Source organism: Halichondria panicea, chromosome 1 (genome assembly GCF_963675165.1).
Source record: "Halichondria panicea chromosome 1, odHalPani1.1, whole genome shotgun sequence".
In the NCBI taxonomy this organism is placed as follows: Eukaryota; Metazoa; Porifera; class Demospongiae; order Suberitida; family Halichondriidae; genus Halichondria; species Halichondria panicea.
The window spans coordinates 2,033,069-2,052,385 of record NC_087377.1 but is presented as its reverse complement, the minus strand read 5'-3'; the positions used below and the strand labels follow the sequence as shown (position 1 = coordinate 2,052,385).

At 40.9% G+C, this 19,317-nt stretch overlaps 2 protein-coding genes and 1 long non-coding RNA gene across 6 annotated transcripts in view; 2 read left to right on the top strand and 1 right to left on the bottom strand.

Annotated features, from left to right (window-relative positions):
* Positions 1 to 4,415, top strand: part of LOC135352263 (uncharacterized) — a 49,913-nt gene extending 45,498 nt beyond the window's left edge. Inside the window, exons 10-14 of the mRNA XM_064551453.1 lie at positions 319 to 2,723; positions 2,815 to 3,055; positions 3,545 to 3,592; positions 3,707 to 4,048; positions 4,245 to 4,415. Coding sequence (XP_064407523.1) covers positions 319 to 2,723; positions 2,815 to 3,055; positions 3,545 to 3,592; positions 3,707 to 4,048; positions 4,245 to 4,279 — 3,071 coding nt within the window. The 3' untranslated portion in view covers positions 4,280 to 4,415. The remainder of the gene's footprint in view (positions 1 to 318; positions 2,724 to 2,814; positions 3,056 to 3,544; positions 3,593 to 3,706; positions 4,049 to 4,244) is intronic.
* Positions 4,416 to 4,601: 186 nt separating this feature from the next.
* LOC135332582 (uncharacterized) overlaps positions 4,602 to 19,317 on the bottom strand; it is a 48,652-nt gene continuing 33,936 nt past the window's right edge. Inside the window, exon 4 of the transcript XR_010393451.1 lies at positions 4,602 to 4,944. The gene's annotated coding sequence lies outside the window, so the exon portion shown is untranslated. The remainder of the gene's footprint in view (positions 4,945 to 19,317) is intronic.
* Positions 15,205 to 17,913, top strand: LOC135332897 (uncharacterized). Of its 4 annotated transcripts, XR_010393681.1 has the most exons (7): positions 15,207 to 15,880; positions 17,180 to 17,261; positions 17,314 to 17,354; positions 17,402 to 17,430; positions 17,486 to 17,566; positions 17,617 to 17,666; positions 17,727 to 17,913. It is a non-coding gene; the product is annotated as an uncharacterized LOC135332897 (long non-coding RNA). The 4 variants fall into 4 exon arrangements; XR_010393680.1 differs by having other exon boundaries at positions 15,205 to 15,880; positions 17,314 to 17,430; positions 17,491 to 17,566; XR_010393679.1 differs by having other exon boundaries at positions 15,209 to 15,880; positions 17,314 to 17,430.

The following is a 19,317-nucleotide window of genomic DNA, read 5'->3' as shown; positions in this document are numbered from 1 at the left end:
TAACGTCGTATAAATTTGTAATAAGTTGCCTTGCGTTGCTGTTGTGTTGTTATGCCAGCTTTAAAAACGAAACGGAAACTTATGATGGCTACTATATAATTATACGTATCACCAAATAGACAACCATTCACTATGAACTTGCCAGTGGAGATGTCTTGTTCAGAAAATCATAAAATTGGAACTACTAAATTCAGCTCCCGAACCATTGAACACAATTGTAGTTAGTACCGTTGATCTAATGTTACAATTTATATACCTCAATTAAGTACTTTGATTTAATAAATAATTACGTATGACGGATTGTTTGCTCTTTTACAGTCAATATTCAAAACCAAACCTACTTGAAAAAACTGGATGAGCTGATGGCCGACACAAGTGGTACAATAGAGCTACACTATCTCAAGACGCACTTCATTGGTCCCTCGGGTCTTGGAAAAACGACCACTCGACAGCGGCTTGTTGGATCCATTACTAACCTGTCTTTGCTGCCCAAAGACCAAAGGAAACGTTGCAGTACATTACTAGCCGAGTGTGAACAAGTATTGGCCTTTGTGGACAAATCTGGAACCAAGCTTGAATTCAAAGCATCTTCAAGTCTAGAGGAAGAAACACAGTTTATCTTCTCTTACCTTATGTCCTGTGAACCTATTGAAGACAGCACTGTCAGTCCACCTAAGGAACAGCCCACAAAAGAAACCACTGACCCAAAGAAGCAAACTCAACTCAAGATCGATGAAACTCCTACTGCACCCAAAGAAACGGTATCACCAACACCTGGGCAAACACCAGAACCATCGAAAAAGGTGACCACTGTAGATGTTGAAAAGGTTGTGTCGAGACTTCGGAGTATTGTGGGTTCAGGAGAGTACACTAAAGAGCTGCTGAACAAAGTCCTACTTAATCTGGTCGATATAGGTGGGCAGCCTGGATTTGTGGAGATGTTTCCTTTTCTAAGCAAAGGCGCAGGGATTTTTCTGGTATTCTTTCGACTGGATAAAGACCTCGATGACATGTGTCAAGTCTCCTATGAACGAGGAAAGGATAAGATCACACCGTACGATTCAACTTACACAAACAGAGAAACGCTCTCTCAAATCCTCTCAGGTATCAACCATCATACTAAGATTGACTCGGATATTGACAGAGAGCAGTGTAGTAAACTGGGCAATCTAGGCTCTACTAAGCCTGTTGCTACCCTCATAGGTACTTTCAAGGATGAACTGGCAATGCAAATCAAAGTCGATCTTCTATACGAGAAATATTGTGCCTCAACAAAAGCTGTCTGCAAGAGCGATAGTACCACTGCCAGCAAGAGCCTAGAAGAACACGAACCAAAAAAAGCAATTCGGGACATTTTGACGCAAAAAAAAAGTGATAAGCAAGCTAACATCAGTGCAGAAGACACGGCTGCCATTGAGCAAACAATCAGCCAACACCTCAACTCAGACCCTTTCAATAAATGTGTCCAAAACCGTTTAGAGCAAAGGTTGACAGAGAAAAACGAAGCTGTGAGCACGATTACCAGCAAGTTTGAGGATTTACTTTCTAACCCAAAGGACAAGAAGTTTATAGCAGTGGACAACTACGAAGGCACTGATTCTGATATGGAACCTCTTCGTGAACATCTTCATGGCTTATTCAGTAGCTATTTCAAAGATGCCAAGCTTCGCATTCGCCCACAACAGCTTTTGTTTGGAGTTGTACTGAGAAAAGAGTATGACATTGTGTCTATGGAAGAATGTATTCGTATCGGTACCGAGGGGTTAAAGATGAGAGAGGAGGAGGTTCGATTCACCGTTTGGTACCTGGATCGGTACGTTGGAGCTTTAATCTATCATCCAGAGATCAAGGACAAATGGTTTGGGAACTTTGTCATTTGCAACCCCCAAGTGGTATTCAACAGCCTCAGTGTTCTTGTTGTCAATCCGCTGCTGGAGCTCCATTCTGAAATGAGCAGTATTCACTTCAAGGAAGCTGAGAGAAAGAATTGGATACTCAAGGGGCAATTCTCACTGAAAACAATCACTCGATGCCATTCGGAAGAAAACCAGGGTGTGAAGAAAGACCAGTTGATTCCTGTTGAGAAGCTGCTCATACTGCTCGAGCATTCCCATCTTTTGGCCAAAATCACAGCAGTGGTGAAGGAAGGCCATACCACAGAAAAAATCGAAACGACGTATTTCATCCCTGCCATTCTCAAGTGTGCATCTCCCGAGGAACTAACGAAACCACCCACCACTGGCATTGATACACCCTCTCCAATCAAGATCACATTTGACCCCCAATACGTTCCCACTGGAATATTCTGTGCCATGATCAGTGATTTGGTCTCAAGGGGGAGTAAAGGCAAAGGCATTCTGGGCATGACTTGGAAACTTGCCACTGATTCTCCAGTAAAGAGAAACCTCGTCTCCTTTCACATTGACGAATCTGCCAAGCATTTTGTTACCCTGATTTCTCAGGTTGATAGCTACGAAATACGAATTATTCGAAAATGCAAGGACCATACGATGCACGAGCTTTGTTCCTACGTCCTCTCAACCCTCCTGTTGGTGATGAAGGATATTAGTCCACTACTCTCTCCGATTATTGCCTTCGACTGCTACTGCGGTAAACATGAAGATGGTTCCAAGCTTTGCCTCCTCACAACAGGAGTTGATCCCTGCTTTAGCTGCACACACAGAGTCTCTCTGAGCCCTCACCAAGAATGCTGGTTTGCAAAAGTTAGTCTATAATTATTGTTGTGTGCATGCCTCCATTTATGATATGTTTTCTTCGTATTAACCAATTGTTTTTTTCGGTGTGTGTATACAGGAAGTCAGCCTGGGAGATGATGTTTCTCTACGGGCCTTGCCCTTTGCCTCTAACCAAGAGTTGAGGGACAAGAGCCTCTCCTTCGAGTGGAGCAAGAGAATACCTGAAATTAACTGTGATGAACACAAATTGGAATTCAAAGCCTCGTCAAATGGTCACTTCAAGGGCTTTATCAGTTGTGAGATCTCCAAGAAGCAGAAGCATTTCTTCACCGTGTACCACTGCCTGAGAAAAAGTATCGGTAAGAGTATGCATGCAAACCCACTTTTACCATTGCGTGTGAAGCTTTATTATAGTGACACTATACATAAATGTATGTACAAGTGGTCAATCTATAGATTGAAGCTATGCAGCAGTCGTTGCATTGTGTAAGATGTCTCATGATTGTTATTGTTAGTCATCTTCACAGGTAATAGTTGAAGTAACTACTTTCTTTGTTGTCCGTAACCAGTGTACACAGTGTTTATACTTCCTCTGCCCCACAATGACAACAGAACTCTTACAACTGCCCAATTCCATTTACCATACATTTTAGTGTGAGCTTTTTTTTTGGAAAGTCATTTTCAGCTTGTTCTCTGCCCCAAAAAATTAAATGTATAATATAGTGTGAAGCTTTATTATGGCACCTTGGATTCTTAGCTTCTAGGTCTAAGAGAAGCTTAACCGTAACATTGTGTAATGAAGTGGTACTCTAGTGCATGACTGTTATATTGTCATATCCTCCTCACAGGTAATGCAGTGACTCCACTAGCCACTCCACACACAACTACTCAGTCAGGTAGCAGATACTGTGCATTGGTTTGACTGTAGTATTATTTTGTAAATCCGAACAGTACTGTACATTTTATAGAGGAAATGATGTCACTTAACTGTGTATGTTTTATCTGTACAGTTCAACAACGTGAGACGACAGCGACTACAGCTCAGTTGAGTGAAGAGTGCTCGGATGAAGCTCTTCTCCAGTTGTCTACTGTGATTGCTGGATACAACGATTACAAACACAGGCTGGGCCTCAGTGATGCTGAGGTATACGCTATCGATCAGAGTCCTTCCATGATTGATAATATCCCTGGGAGATTTTACACTGCTCTGAAGAAATGGAAGAGTAAAAGTATTGTTGAAATGTATCCATTGAAATCGTCAGCTACTTACGGTCGATTAGTGGAAATTGCCTCAGAGATTGAGGACGGAGAGGCAGTTCGCAGCATTCACAAGGCCTGTGTGGAGTATACCAGTGAGTTACCTAGTGAATCATCACTTTGACCATTACCTTTGTGAGCATGCTCGTCAGTATAGTGCCACGATAATTATAGTGAATAATTATACTAAGTATACAGCAATACATACTGTCAACTGGTATTGCAAGTGTGTATAGTGCACACAGTGTTTGCTAGTTGCTGACTCTTGTGTCTCCCTCCCTCCTCATGCAGGACTGGAGGTCATGGATCAGTCAACACCATCATGACACTATACCAACACTTAGACACTAGACAATTATAGTTTAAATTATATGCTTTTGTTCATTTAACCACTTTTCATGTGATTTTCACTCCAGTTTTACATCTTGTATTTTGATAATGAAATAAAAGTTTTATTCATAATATCGTTTCCATGGTGATCAATTGTTTCCTCGGTAACAGGCACTGAATAGTCAATTTTTCCCATCAGCGTCCATAATTATAGATAAGGAATAAGGCACCTAACGAAGGGTTAGGTAGTGCATGGTATAATGATTTATTACATGCATATCACTCTTAATGGTTTGCTTAGTTAATGATCTTTACCACTTTTCATGTAATAATTAAACGTTAAAAAATCAGTAGCAATTAATGACAATCAGAAATAATAATCATTATGGTGTTGTACAGAAATTAAATGCTAGCTAGCTATAATTTATGCTATAATTATAGTGTGAGGAATTAAACAAGTTTTATCTCTAATAACTAGTTCGTGATCATAGTTTGGTCCAGTGGATTGTTTGTGCTTTTCTTGAGACATTGTTCATGTTCTGTTAGAGGTCTTAATAGGACCTAGCCTCGATCCCAGGCTACTCTTCAATCCAAGGCCTGTGAAGGAGACTAGATAGGACCATACTAAAGATTCCTCTTGCTCCATTATTATGGGCTGCATCTGCACAAAGACAACACAAGTCTATCATGACAAACAGTAGCACATCAAATATTAGGTATAAATATAGCTTCAGTCCATGTGCTATTAATAGGACATGCCCTAACAATGTTTTAGCAAAGCACAGCTGCTAATTGACCTCAAGTGTAGATAGTGGTAATGTAGAGCCCTAGCTCCCACTGTGTACACTTAGCTAGTGGTTGACGGGGTCTCATGTGGTGTGAGACATAATGCACTTGTCAATCTAATGCCCCACCCCCCCACCCCTACGGAGAGGTTGGGATTAGACCAATCACCTGATCTACCCCTACCTTTGGGCATGTTATTTGGTCTAATCCCCTGGTAGCCCTTAGTACAACATGGGGGTTATGTGGGGATTAGACCTGTATCACACTATATAGCTGTTTCTTCATGGCGAGAAGATGATTGACATCATGTGACGATCTTAAATTGACCTTTGACCCAATGCATGCATCAGGTGATCTGTCTAAGTCCCCTATAGGTATAGGGGAGCAACTTCAAGTCTAATCCCCAACTAATCCCCACCTATCCTGGTAGGGGGGAGGTGGGGCATTACTTTGACAAGTGCATAATAACTTAAACCACCTGCGTGACAATACATGACCACAATAGAGAGAATTCATAATTGTAGCGTATAATTATATAGTTGGTAATTTTCGTGGGGTGACAAAGACGTTACCCCGAAAAAATGGAACGCATGCAATGCAGTGCACGTAATGAAGCTTATCATAATTATCACCCGCTATACGGAATACAGCCCAGACCAGGACTTTCCCCAAATTATATTAGCTTATCAAGCTCTGTATATGCACTCACTTCTAAACTCAATCAGGTTAATTATAGCTACTCAACCATGCAGGGACACCCTGTTCTTTGCTGTGCATGTGAGGGGAGGAGTGACTGTGTCAAAGAAAGAGGGAGGGAGTGGGAAAATAAACGTTCAATATCCCAAACGCTTACTCAGGATCCATGATAGCAGAGAAGGCTTTAAAGCTGAACTCTGCGCTGACACTATTCTTCCCCCCTACTGTGCGGAATATCTCTCTGACAGCTTCCATTTGCCGCGGAAACTGCAATAAGTACATTGAAAATGAATTAACATTATACCTACTCCTCAATATAATTATAATTGAACGGACACCTTTTTGTGGAGCAATGTTTTGGCCATTATACAGTGGCGGGCACCTTGACTGTAGTCATTTGGGAAATTAAAAAAATTACATGGAAAGCTATAGCTAGGGATGGTAGGACTTTTATTACACGCTTATTGCATTGACAACGTTACATACATTTCACTTGTGTATTCCTTTGTTTATTGCCCCACCCACTGACACCACCATCCTTTTTATTTTTAGGACCTAGACTTCATATCACATGTACAGTTGGCCTTTCTTGTCTTAGCATTGTAAAACTTCGATTTAAGGTGACCCTTTAAACACTTGGGCATTTCGCCCATATTATAGTACCATGATTGTACATTAAAACTGTATACTTTTGCAAACATAATTTAATATTTAAAAGTGTCGCCTTAAATCGAGGTTTTACGGTATACTAATTTTTAACCTTGTTCAGCTGTGAGCTTATCTTTGAAAGCAACAATGTAACTGTCGCTTATCTTAGACGGGAGTCATCTGCCAATAGTGGAGCTGTGTGTGTGTGTGTGGGTGTTTGTGTGTGTGTGTGTGTGTGTGGGAGGTATGACATAATTATACTTGTAGGCTATGGTATAGGTATACATATCTATAGCTAGCTTGACATAATTGTGCACACACCTACACTATACTTACCCAAGTTAGACATGTTGTGCTGGCGGGCCAGATAATAATTATGAGTCAGGTTTTCCCCTAGATCTAAAACAGGGGTGGGGCTTGTAATTGTCTGCATGCAATGTCATTGGAAAAAAACCGTTTGCTACTGCCTAATGAAGACAGTAGGAGGCTGTTACCTAATGCATATACCTGTACGCTGTAAACTGTATATATACAGACCATGCAGATTCGTACGTATAGGAAACATGCAGCGGCCAATTTTATAGCACAGTATGTCGTCATAATAATACATAATTCCTGCAACTATCCAATTTCTAACCCCATGCAGTTGCTCCCCACAAGGCTCTTAGTATATACCCCATAAATCTCACTTTTCTTATAAGTATACTAATACTCAGGTTTTTCACACAACACCTTCATTACCTTCCCACATCATTACACCATCCTCCCACCATAATTGTTTACCTCTTCTCTCAGGTGAACTAAAGATGGTGGTGGTCTCAACAAAATGCTCGGGCACAAGAAATAATAATTATCTACGTACATGTACATGATTGTTGCTCTCTTATAATATTATAATTATGACAAAACGAACTATAATAATTATTAGCAAAGCAATGAATTGTTCGGAAAAAAACGCGTTTGCTACGGCCTAATGAAAGACAGTAGGACTGGTGCCTAATGAAAGACAGTAGGACTGCTACCTAGCAAAAACAAAACAAAAAACTACCACTGTAGCCGGGGCTGTTGACTATCACAATGAAAGACTACAGGCCAGAGGGCTGTGATCTAATGAAAGACTACAGGAGGGCTGTGATCTAATGAAAGACTAGATAGATAGATAGATAGATAAATTTTCATTTGGATAGGAATGCTGCATCCACCATAATGGTAGGTTTTCATGCAGGTCCTATATAAAAGAAAAGAAAAAAAAATAAAACATACGTATAGATAATTAATTCATATATATGACAGGTGTTCACCTAGATTGTAATGTGTAGGGTTTTCAGGGAGGTTTTGAACAACTAAGGTGGGGCATGATTTTGAGGATAGCGGGAGACGGTTGTAGTGCAGAGCACCTGAGTATTCAAAGCTCCTTCTGTAGTGTTCAGAGTTTGGCTGGCCTAGGTGGATATTATCTGATCCACGGATCCCAATGTTGTACAGTATCGAGTTGAGTTGTTCTTCAGGTAAGGAGGGGCAAGGTTCAGCAGATATCTGTGAACTAGAGTGAGCATAAACCTCTGCCGCCTTTCTTGGAGTGTAGTCCAGCCAAGTTGGTCCCTGAGGGGTGAGCTGCTGGTGCGTGGAGGTTTTCCCAATATCCCACACATTCCATAGTTCTGTATACGTTCAATTCTCTTACTGATGGTACAGTTGCATGAATGCCATACCACTGAGCAATAGTTAGCCTCGATCCCAGGCCGAGTTTTCGCTTTTATAACGGTTAGGCGAACAACTGGGCCTGGTACTAGTTGTCTGCGCATGCGTCAAATTTTCATTGTATATTTGTGGTCGGCAAAAATATTTAATAAATCAATAATAGAAATTTGTACACAGAAAATGCACAGAGTGAGTACACAAAAGATGCACATAGGGAGCTGCTTCACAAAGGCCTGGGGAGTTGCCAGTTGTGCTGCAGCACAATTACAGTGACCCAGGGCAACTTCAGGATGATTGAATGCCTTCAAATTACGTTTCAAAAAGATTTAGCAGACTGCTGGACTTCTCTGATCCTAGGCCCCAACTCGTAACTCATTGCTTGAGAAAACGTAGATTCTCTTGATGTCTCTGAGCTACCCAGCAACGCTCGAATCAGCAGGTCATACTCCAGTCCTGTGTCTGTGAGTATAGGACAATATTAAAAGAAACCAAAGACGGTTAAACCCTTACCTCAAACTGTCCAGTCTCGTCCGTTAGTATAGCCAAGAGGAGCACTGTTGGGATAGCTGGATATTAGCCATTGCTCCTGTACAGAGAAGTAGACATTTTAAATACGTGTAGATCTATACATATTAAATTTCTTGGTTATAGTGTCATTGTCGACGAGCTGATGATGGCAGCACCAAGTTCTCTAGCTCACACTCTTCACTTGATCCACCATATTAATGATGAAACTATAGTCTACCTACATTCTTGCCAAACATGAACAAGACTTGATAGCATAGCCGGCCATAGGGCCCACACAAAAATATCTGACCTTAACAAGCTTGACAAAGCTTTATACCTCTTCCCTTGTTGTTCAGTCTTCAGAATAAGCTTCAGAGAAGAGAGAAGCTTCAGCTAAGAGCCATTCCAATCGATTCCAATAATGATAAAACGGGAACTGACTTCTAGTACACGATAGTACACGAATATAAATGTCACGAAAGTGAACGAGAATATCCATTCGTCAGAATCTGACGAACGATTGACGCATGCGCAGACAACTAGTACCAGGCCCAGTTGTTCGCCTAACCGTTATAAAAGCGAAAACTCGGCCTGGGATCGAGGCTAAGCAATAGTCTAGGTGTGGGCAAACAAGGCTGTTAAATAATAACTACAGGAGGGCTGTCGACTATCACAATGAAAGACTACAGGGCTGTGATCTAATCAGGGATAAAGTAAGAGAACTATTAGTCTTGTAACAGTTGTGTATCACATGCATCCTCTAAATAATTCAGCAGCGTTATTGAGAACCAGAATGTAAAATGAACATAAACTTGGGAATGCAAACATTATACCTACTCCTCCTTTGATCCAGGAGTTGGCTTGTACAGAAGTGGGATCCTTGAGGCCCACAGCTAGCTGCCATAGCTAAACAATGGTCCATGTGTGTGCAAAAACAAGAAGGGGGGTGCATGGGGCTCCCTATTTCTGCACATGCGTAGATCTGATTGCGCAACCTCCTTGTGGGGACTCACCAGAGGAAAATAGTGTCTTTCCCTCGGTCTTTCCAACCACCCAAGCAACTGCACTGGTGAGTGGATCGCTGTGTATAGTATAATAATCCTATAGTTGTGTATATGTAACTAGTAATATAAGCGCAAGCATGAGTTTTGCTGTTAGGTCATTGTCACTATTATTCTGTGCATTAATAATTCTGCAGTCTGTATTCTGCAACCAGCTAACAATTATTTCCTGTTTTGCTGTTTTGCAGATGTCTCAACTCTTAGTGACAACACAAACCAGCGAGCGAGATTGATGTCACTGACTGGCTGCATAATCATGGAGGCACTACACTCTATTAAATTGTATATTACAGTGTATTCAGCAACCCTGCATGCTAACAATGTTATTGTTGTTCTGCAGATGTCTTCACATTTCAACTCTAAATGACAACTTGGTTTTAAAACTTCTTATGACCTTCTAGCACACGTCGAGTGCTTTTCAGAGTGGTTTTCTGAACAAGCCATGCAGCGAGATCGAGCACAGTGATCGATAGCCTCCTTCACAAGGCCTCAACAAGGTGACCTGGAATCGAGGCTAAGTGATCGAGTGATGGTCTGAACAGTGCAGTATAAATTATGTTGGAAGCAAGCTCTCAAATAGACAAGTGAGGGAAAATATTATAGCCAATAATTTAGCTAACAATTATTGTAGTTTTGCAGTCTTCAATCTTTCAACTCTACACGAACCGTGTGTCACTGACTGCTGCAGGCTTGCATGCGAGCACTATAATTATGGTGATGGACTGAACAGTGCAGCATGTTGGAAGCAAACACACAATTAGACAAGTGAGGAACATAATAATTATTGAGTATAAGTGACTATCCTTTTTTTCTCTCCCAGGCCTTCCAGCTGCAAGGGTGTACAAGACCCCCCCCTGCATGTGAGTCCTAATCCAATTACCCCATGCAGCCCCCCCCCCACAACATCCCATCAGGTGAGCACAGTTTTGCTGAGTGCATGTATGGGGAATATAATATTATTACTGGTTACACTCAAAGTAGGTCTGGAGTGTATCTTCCAGTACTACACATGTATATAGAACTATCTAAAGTACTTTGCCCCGACGCTGAGAAGACAGTTTCTCTCTTAGCTCCAGACATTCAGTCTGTGTGACTAGTAGTAGTACCTCACAAACCTAGTATAGGAATTGCTTACAATCTCAAGGATATAGCTAGTACAGAGGCTTGCAATTCAATCTTGTTGTCTGAGTAAGCTGACCCCATGCCTTGGAGTTGTGAGAATAGGTATAGTGTCTTATGTCTGTGGTTTACCAACTGTTTTGCCTCAGTCACAAACTTGTGGGTTTTGTGCACAGTGGGAAATGTATACATGTTTTGGCCATTATATAGAGGTGGCGTGAAGGGGCTGTTTGATGTATACACAAGAGTACTCTTGCTTGTGCAAGTTTAGGCTTAGTTTATCTATTGTGGTTTTGCTGTTAGGAAATTCTCTGTTGCACAGTGGCCTTGTTAACAGCATTGAACATGCATGTGTTCTTATCACTTTGATTCCCACTGACTACACATGCATCACACCTGCAGACTGAATTACTGCTGCGTGCAAGTCCCGTTTCTACAAAGAATCAAGATCTGTGACAGAAATCAGAATGAAACTCAAGTCTGGTATCATCCATTGTCTGAGCTCCGCGATAATTATAAGGTGAAACAAATTAAAACAGATACAGATACTACACTTTGCCCATACCTAATTTATAATTATGCTAAATTGATTTCAATGAGGTAACACATAAAGTGGGCAAAGTGTAGGACTGTATTATTATATCTCTATTGTAATACCTAAGGGAGAATGTTTTCATTTAGCTTATGAAATTAAGAATTGGCGGACTAGTTTAAAAAGCTTGAAGTGTTTGGAGGAGAAGCAATTTTATTTTTGCTCATTTTGCTCTGAAGCAGAGGTACAAGTATAAGTCAGTGCTCTTGTACTAGCTTCAATCCGTGTGTGGCCTTCTCTCGAGGAGGTAAACGCGCAGCTGACCTCGAGACTTCTGGTTGTACTTACATTGAAAGTATTTTCACAGTTTTGCATTGGTGCCATCTGAGCTTAAGAAATGTGAACAGGTGTGTGTGTCTCTGCTTCTGAGCAAAAGTCTTACTACCGTATAATTATAGTGGGTAAATTTTTGTGAGATTCGTTTCACTGGATGGGAAATGGTGATTTTAGGGAGTATACATTCCGTTAGTATATGCGTTACGGTGAGCACACAGGTAAGTTACAAAAATTGGCGCGGCAATTGGTCATATACGCCATGGATTTTGATTGCTGTTTCAACTTTAATGTGTTTGCTATCTACTGAGGTTGATTAAAAGCCTGCCTGTTGTCTCATCATTATCCCTTCTATGTATGCCAGCAAGGGTATCCTTCAAATCACCTACCATAACTGGTTTTATATTCTCCTCTCCATGTGTTTTCTGGTGCTTTAAAACTTACATTTTGTCCATTAATTAAAATTAACTACGGTCGCAAGAGTGTTGCAATACTTAAGCAGCGGATATTATTAACATTTGGCGGTACCGGGTCTAAGCTGGTCTCCCATGGACTCTGTCGCCGTAGAGGTCAAGGGTCACGTGACTATGGTTAGGTTTCAGGGGGAGTCCTGAGAGAGGGCCCCCGCGGGTAAATTTAAGCATGTAAGTGTGTGGGGGGCCGTTATTCAGCCCCTCTCGGTAATCACATTGTTAGATGGAAATAGGTGATAGGTGGTAACCGACTGGGTGGGGTGGGAGGCTCGAAAATTGAGCAGCCAGTTTTTCAGCTGCATGTAGGCGCGGTGTCTATTTAAGTGTTTAACATTGAGAAGGTACACTCTATGATTATAATTATAGCAAAGAATCTCTGATGTATATATATAGCGCCATACAAGCCAATTAATGTCAATGTGGTCATGCCGTGACACACTCTCTAGTCTTAACTTACGTTTTGTCCATGGCTTTTATTGCTGATATTTGTAAACAAATGTGACGAAGGCGTATCCTGGAGACAGCAAGCAATGCATTGCAATTTTATATGAGTGCATGGTACTAACCCCTCGCCACTCCGTGTCGTCCTGGCATTTCCACACACTGTACAACAGACAAGTATAGCACAGTCAAGTTAATTGGTCGAACCACCATCCTTAATAATGACTCATGCTAGTTGCTACAAAACAATGGAGGGCCTTCCCTAAAGTCTCCTTTGCTCACCGTAGCAGGGAAGCCGCCCATATGTACCTGACATTGTTTGGATGGTGTCTGCATGACGGACAGAAGAACCAGTGACATGAACTCATGACAAGTTGAGTATAATTATGACATGTATATTTTATATTCAAACTACTAGTGTGTAATATGGATGGGATTGATATGTACACAGATCTGATACTCATAGTGATGTAACCAGTACTTACACTTGCCAATAATGTAGCCGAAGTGCCATAATTAATTGCCCTTTCGGCTGAAACGTGATTTTCGACAAATCCAAATCCTGCAAGCAATACATTGCTACTTATTTTATATGAGTGGATGCATGTCACATGGTACTAACCTCTCGTCACTCTCTGTCCTGGTATTTCCACACACTGTACAACAGAGAAGTATAGCATAATTGTCAAGTTAATTGGTCAAACCACCATCCTTAATAATGACTCACGCTGGTGGCTCCAAAGCAATGGAGGGCCTCCCTGATATCTCCTTTGGTCACATCAGCAGAGAGGCTTCCTAAATAGACTTGACACCATTTGTTTGATGCTGTCTGTGAGGGACTTAAATGACCTGAAACATTTGCATGCAAGCTAGCTAAGTTTAATAGAAGGTACATTGTATCTCTACAATCAAATAATTAAAAGGAGGAAGAGCACGAGTTATGGCCGCCAGAGGAGAGGGGCACACTGGGGGTTGTAGGAGTTGCCATTCTATCACTGTTGTTCAAACTGGCAACCAACCATACAAACAAGTCACCTAACTTTTACTGTAAAATGTAAAATACATGGTCTTGCACCATGCGCATCGAGTCATATAAAATAACTGTCAAGAATACAATGTATACAAGTGATTTGGAGTGTTGGGTCCAGTTTAATTAATTAATGTTCTTCCCTGTGTTGCTGATCGTTGTCGTTGGGTTGCTATGGTGATGGTCGTATGTCTGTACAATGAAAAAATCAACGATAATTGTCAACATACAACTATTGAAACGATTATTTTTTGTGAACTGTTTTTCACTGTAATTGTAATTATGGTGTCAGTTTTGGCTGTCACACTAGATCCTGCACAAGGACCTGCTTCACCCTCCCCTCCGACACCGCCGTATCTAACAACACAATCATGTAAAAAAAGAGCGGTCTGGCCAGTACCGCCTAGCTAGGGGGTAAGCCTTGAAGGTACTACTTTTTAGGGTAGCATAAGGTACTGATTTTGAGGGCAGCATAAGAATTTGGAATTTTGACACAAACTACTAAAAATGAATATACAAGTGATTTAGTTCGTCCTTTTAAAATTAATCTATCAATGTTCTTGCTGGTTGTCGTTGTTCTGTGGTTGCTGTGGTGGTCGTATGTCTGTACAATAAAAAAAATCAACAATAATTGTCAACATACAACTATTGAACCAATAGTTAATCTTTAGCTCAACCCTTACTAGACACTGTAATTGTAATTTATATGGTGTCACTAGATCCTGCAGTTCACCCTCTCCTCCGACACCGCCGTATCTAACACATGTAAAAAAAAGCGGTCTGGCCAGTATGGTTCATGAGATATGGATTTTTAAAGATAAATGTGCATTAATTCTGTATTTTGTTGTTTTAATTAAAACGGGAAAAGGGTTAATTCATACACAGAATAATATACAGACTACACAGACTAATAATTATATAAACATTGATTCTATGCTACTTTCTTGATTTCAACCTGTTGACAAAGTGCATGCATGGTGCCAGCACATCAACACAACATTCATGAAAACAGTAAAAACTTACATTTTTCCCGTTAATAACAATTTGTTTGGCTTTTATTGCCTTTTCAGCTGACGTTTGCAAACCAAATGTGACGAAGGCGTATCCTGGAGACAACAAGCAATGCATTGCAATTTTATATGAGTGGATGCATAGTACTAACCCCTTGTCACTCCTTGTCGTCCTGGTATTTCCACACACTTTACAACAGAAAAGTATAGCACAGTCAAGTTAATTGGTCGAACCACCACCCTTAATAATGAATCACGCTGGTGGCTCCAAAACAATGGAGGGCCTCCCTGATGTCTCCTTTGCTCACCGCAGCAGGGAGGCCGCCCAAATACACCTTGCATAATTGTTTTGATAGTGTCTGTGAGGGATAGAGGAATGAGTGACCTGAACTCATGACAAGTTGAGTAATTATATAATTATGACATGCATATTCAGCTCGTTTATTACCCAAATGCATGCCCACTGCTTTCAGCCCTTCTTTAAGGTCACTGCCCACTGCCACGATTTTGTTTACAGTCCTCCATTTTATACCTCAAAGCGTGTTAGAATCTAAGTATCCGACTACAACACAGCAAAAACTGCTAACAAATACGGGAATTACGGGATGATCGTTGATGTCACACACACGGTACAGGTCACGGACTTTCACGGGGGAGTGGTTTAACGGGAACCGTAGACAACCGTTGCAGTGGGGGAGGGGCTGGACGGGCAACCGTATGAAGACCGTGCAGTCTGACCACATTAGCTGACGGACAATAAAGAGACACCGTATATCTATAGAGTTTTGCTACTATATAATTATGTGCCCACTTCATCAATGGCTATACTAATAAAAAAAAAAACAGGGTGTAAATCTAGTTGATCAAGACGAGAGTGGATTAGAGCCACAACCAAAGAGGACCAGATCTAGAGCTGCTAGTGTCCTGTGTCCTCACTTGCGATCAGCACATATCCAAATCTAGTTATTATACCGTATTCAGATACAGACCTGAGTGACCATGACTTGCCTGGATAGCTATATTCAACTGGAGTTGTACTGTCGACTCGTTATAATAATAATAAACTTGCACTGTTTTATAATAAATTATTATTTAATACTGATAGGAGGAGGAGGAGGAGGAGCTGGTAATTGCGCATGCGTAGTATGAAACCCACATTTTAAGCGGGATGATTGGAGAAGCTGAGGACTTGGATCTTAAGAGCCTTCACGTTGACGTTGAGCATGAGAGAGCCGGTTCTCTAGCTTTATGGAAGGGAAGCCTGTAAGTATCTGTTCATGAACCAGCCAAAAAGTGTGTTAAGACAAGTACGTATGAAATATTAAATACGTGTGTAAAGTACGTGTATTGGGTCCCTTGTGTCTGTCAGGATGTTTCATCCTTCGGCAACAGCCTGTCAAGATGTATCATCTTTCGTCAGGTGGCCCGTCCATGTATACACTGTTTGTGAATATTAATTTAGCCGTGTGTGTGTCACGTAGAGTGTGTGTGTAAGTGTATTGGGTCCTTGTGTCTGTCAGGATGTTTCATCCTTTGGCAACAGCCTGTCAAGATGTATCATCTTTCGTCAGGTGGCCCGTCCATGTATACACTGTTTGTGAATATTAATTTAGCCTTGTGTGTGTCACGTAGAGTGTGTGTGTAAGTGTATTGGGTCCCTTGTGTCTGTCAGGATGTTTCATCCTTCGGCAACAGCCTGTCAAGATGTATCATCTTTCATCAGGTGGCCCGTCCATGTATACACTGTTTGTGAATGTTAATTTAGCCTTGTGTGTAAGTGTATTGGGTCCTTGTGTCTGTCAGGATGTTTCATCCTTCGGCAACAGCCTGTCAAGATGTATCATCTTTCGTCAGGTGGCCCGTTCATGTATACACTGTTTGTGAATATTAATTTAGCCTTGTGTGTAAGTGTATTGGGTCCTTGTGTCTGTCAGGATGTTTCATCCTTTGGCAACAGCCTGTCAAGATGTATCATCTTTCGTCAGGTGGCCCGTCCATGTATACACTGTTTGTGAATATTAATTTAGCCTTGTGTGTGTCACGTAGAGTGTGTGTGTAAGTGTATTGGGTCCTTGTGTCTGTCAGGATGTTTCATCCTTCGGCAACAGCCTGTCAAGATGTAATCATCTTTCGTCAGGTGGCCCGTCCATGTATACACTGTTTGTGAATGTTAATTTAGCCTTGTGTGTAAGTGTATTGGGTCCTTGTGTCTGTCAGGATGTTTCATCCTTCAGCAACAGCCTGTCAAGATGTACCATCTTTCGTCAGGTGGCCCGTCCATGTATACACTGTTTGTGAATATTAATTTAGCCTTGTGTGTAAGTGTATTGGGTCCTTGTGTCTGTCAGGATGTTTCATCCTTCGGCAACAGCCTGTCAAGATGTACCATCTTTTGTCAGGTGGCCCGTCCATGTATACACTGTTTGTGAATATTAATTTAGCCTTGTGTGTGGGCAGTTAGGATGTTGCATCGTTTGTGTCAATTATTGAGTACTAATGATAATTGTATTGAAATGGGTTCTTTTGTCTGTTTAAATATCTATTTTCTCACTCTAAATGTAGATGCTCATGTGATCAATCAATGACAATCGCGTACTGGGCGTGGAATCAAAAATATGATGTGTCGTGACAGTGGACATTACAGGTAATGTTTACACATATTAAATACATAATTGACTAAGTTGCTCACTATACAGGCACCCATTAACGTGTTGAAAACGACTCGTTGGAGAATCAGGTATGTAATTCTCCTAGATAATTATTATGATGATTTAATAATTATAGGCACAAGAAAAAACATAATAGAATCTCAGGTGAGATATTAATGTCAGTGTTCAAACATATAATAATGTGCTTGTGTATTACTAGTACAGTAATGTTGCAGACGTAAACCAACGTCAGTTCTTATGATCGTTCTCAAGGCCTGGAAACTGCTACTAAATCATAAAGGTACTATTTCTCACAATGTAATTATTGTCTACCGTATACCTCTTGACTAGGTATCGATGTCGATCTCTCAGATATGTCAATTCTGTTAAATTACCGACCGGTAAGCTAAAGGCGAGCTAAGTTTGAAACTCTGTAATGGCATACTTCTTTTCTCATGCAGGCTACCATGATCATACAAGTCATTGAAAGTGAACATAATGATGGTAAATAATACAAGTCAACACTAGGTAGCCTTTAAGTCACTCATTTTGTGTCCAGCTAGCTGTTCTCTTGTGTTTCTTGTCTTGTTTCTTTCTGATGCATGCTGTATATATTTTTGATTGAACTTTGAACTCAACTCTAAATAATTACAATGACATCATTAACTAGTGCTAGCTGTAGCTAGCCAACGATCGATTACATAGCATGAACGGTCGACAGTCTATCAGCTCGTTTGTGTGATTTATACGGTAGCTATCACGGTCCATCACAGTAGGTTGACGGGTGTAGACGTGTAGCAAACGGGGACTTTGGCGGGTACCGTCTGAGCGTGCCCGTCTAATTGGTCCCAATCCGGGATTACACGGTGCCCGTTTATTGAAACACGGGATACCGTTTATTGACCCGTTTCATCTAATAATACGGGCGCACACTGTACCCGCATTTGTCAGTAGTTTTTGCTGTGCAAGTCATGGCTGGAGCCAACCATTTGAAACTGGAACAATTTTGTGCTTATCGTTGTATAATAAAGCTGTGTTCTCATTTTTACTGCATTTACTAGTTTTTGGAGTTATTATTATTGAATTCTTAACCCCCAGCCCACAAATTGCGGTATTCTGAATTAAAGTATACTTACAGAAATGACACAATACTAGTTCAGTAAACATAAGTTACAAAGTGATTTTGATTCTTGCTATTCTTCGCAACCTTTCTGCTGTGTGTCATGAGACTAGATTCAGACATGCATCTTAATTATGTACGGCTAGTAGAAGGCAGGATCTGTACATTGTAACGTGTTAGTGTATAGATATTGGCAAACACTGAAGCGCAGTTGAGAACTCAAACTCATGGATTTTTGTCGAGATTACATAACTTATGATGTGCTGCGCTATAGACGTGACAGTTTATGTTTATTTATATGTTATACTTACGCTGACACTTCCTGTCGCCTGCATGTAACACTGGAGGCAGTACAGTTTCGCGTTTGGTTGGCGGCGCTTTGAGCGAGCACCGCAACAACCATCTTTTTGTGAAGATCTGCACAAAACGAATATACCACGTAAATGAATGTTTGCATTATATAATTTAGACACGTATCATCGAATGTCGCTAATAGTCGCACTCTCCAGCTCGTTTACTCATATTCAATGTCTGCACGTAACGATAATAGACGTGTACGTATAAGTGCCATAGTTAACAAGAGCAGACTTATGGGTTCCACATTTCCTTCGTTGTGTGTCACAATAATTATGTTTAATAAAACCCTTTCCGGTTCAAACGTTTTTGCCACATGGAGTTGAACTTCGCTCAGTTGAGAACTTGGATCATAGAATATCTAAATAATTATGATGAACAGTAAAAAAGGAATGTCAGTGACAATTTGTACTGTCACTAACTTATACACACACTCCATCATCCATTCATTCTTCTGTTCACTCTGGCTCTGAGAAATAACTTGCAAATAATTGAAACCTTGCGAATCAGAGAACTGAGAGATAACATTTTTCTTTATCCAAATGCCTTATTCTTGTTTCAATAGACAAGGAAGGTGC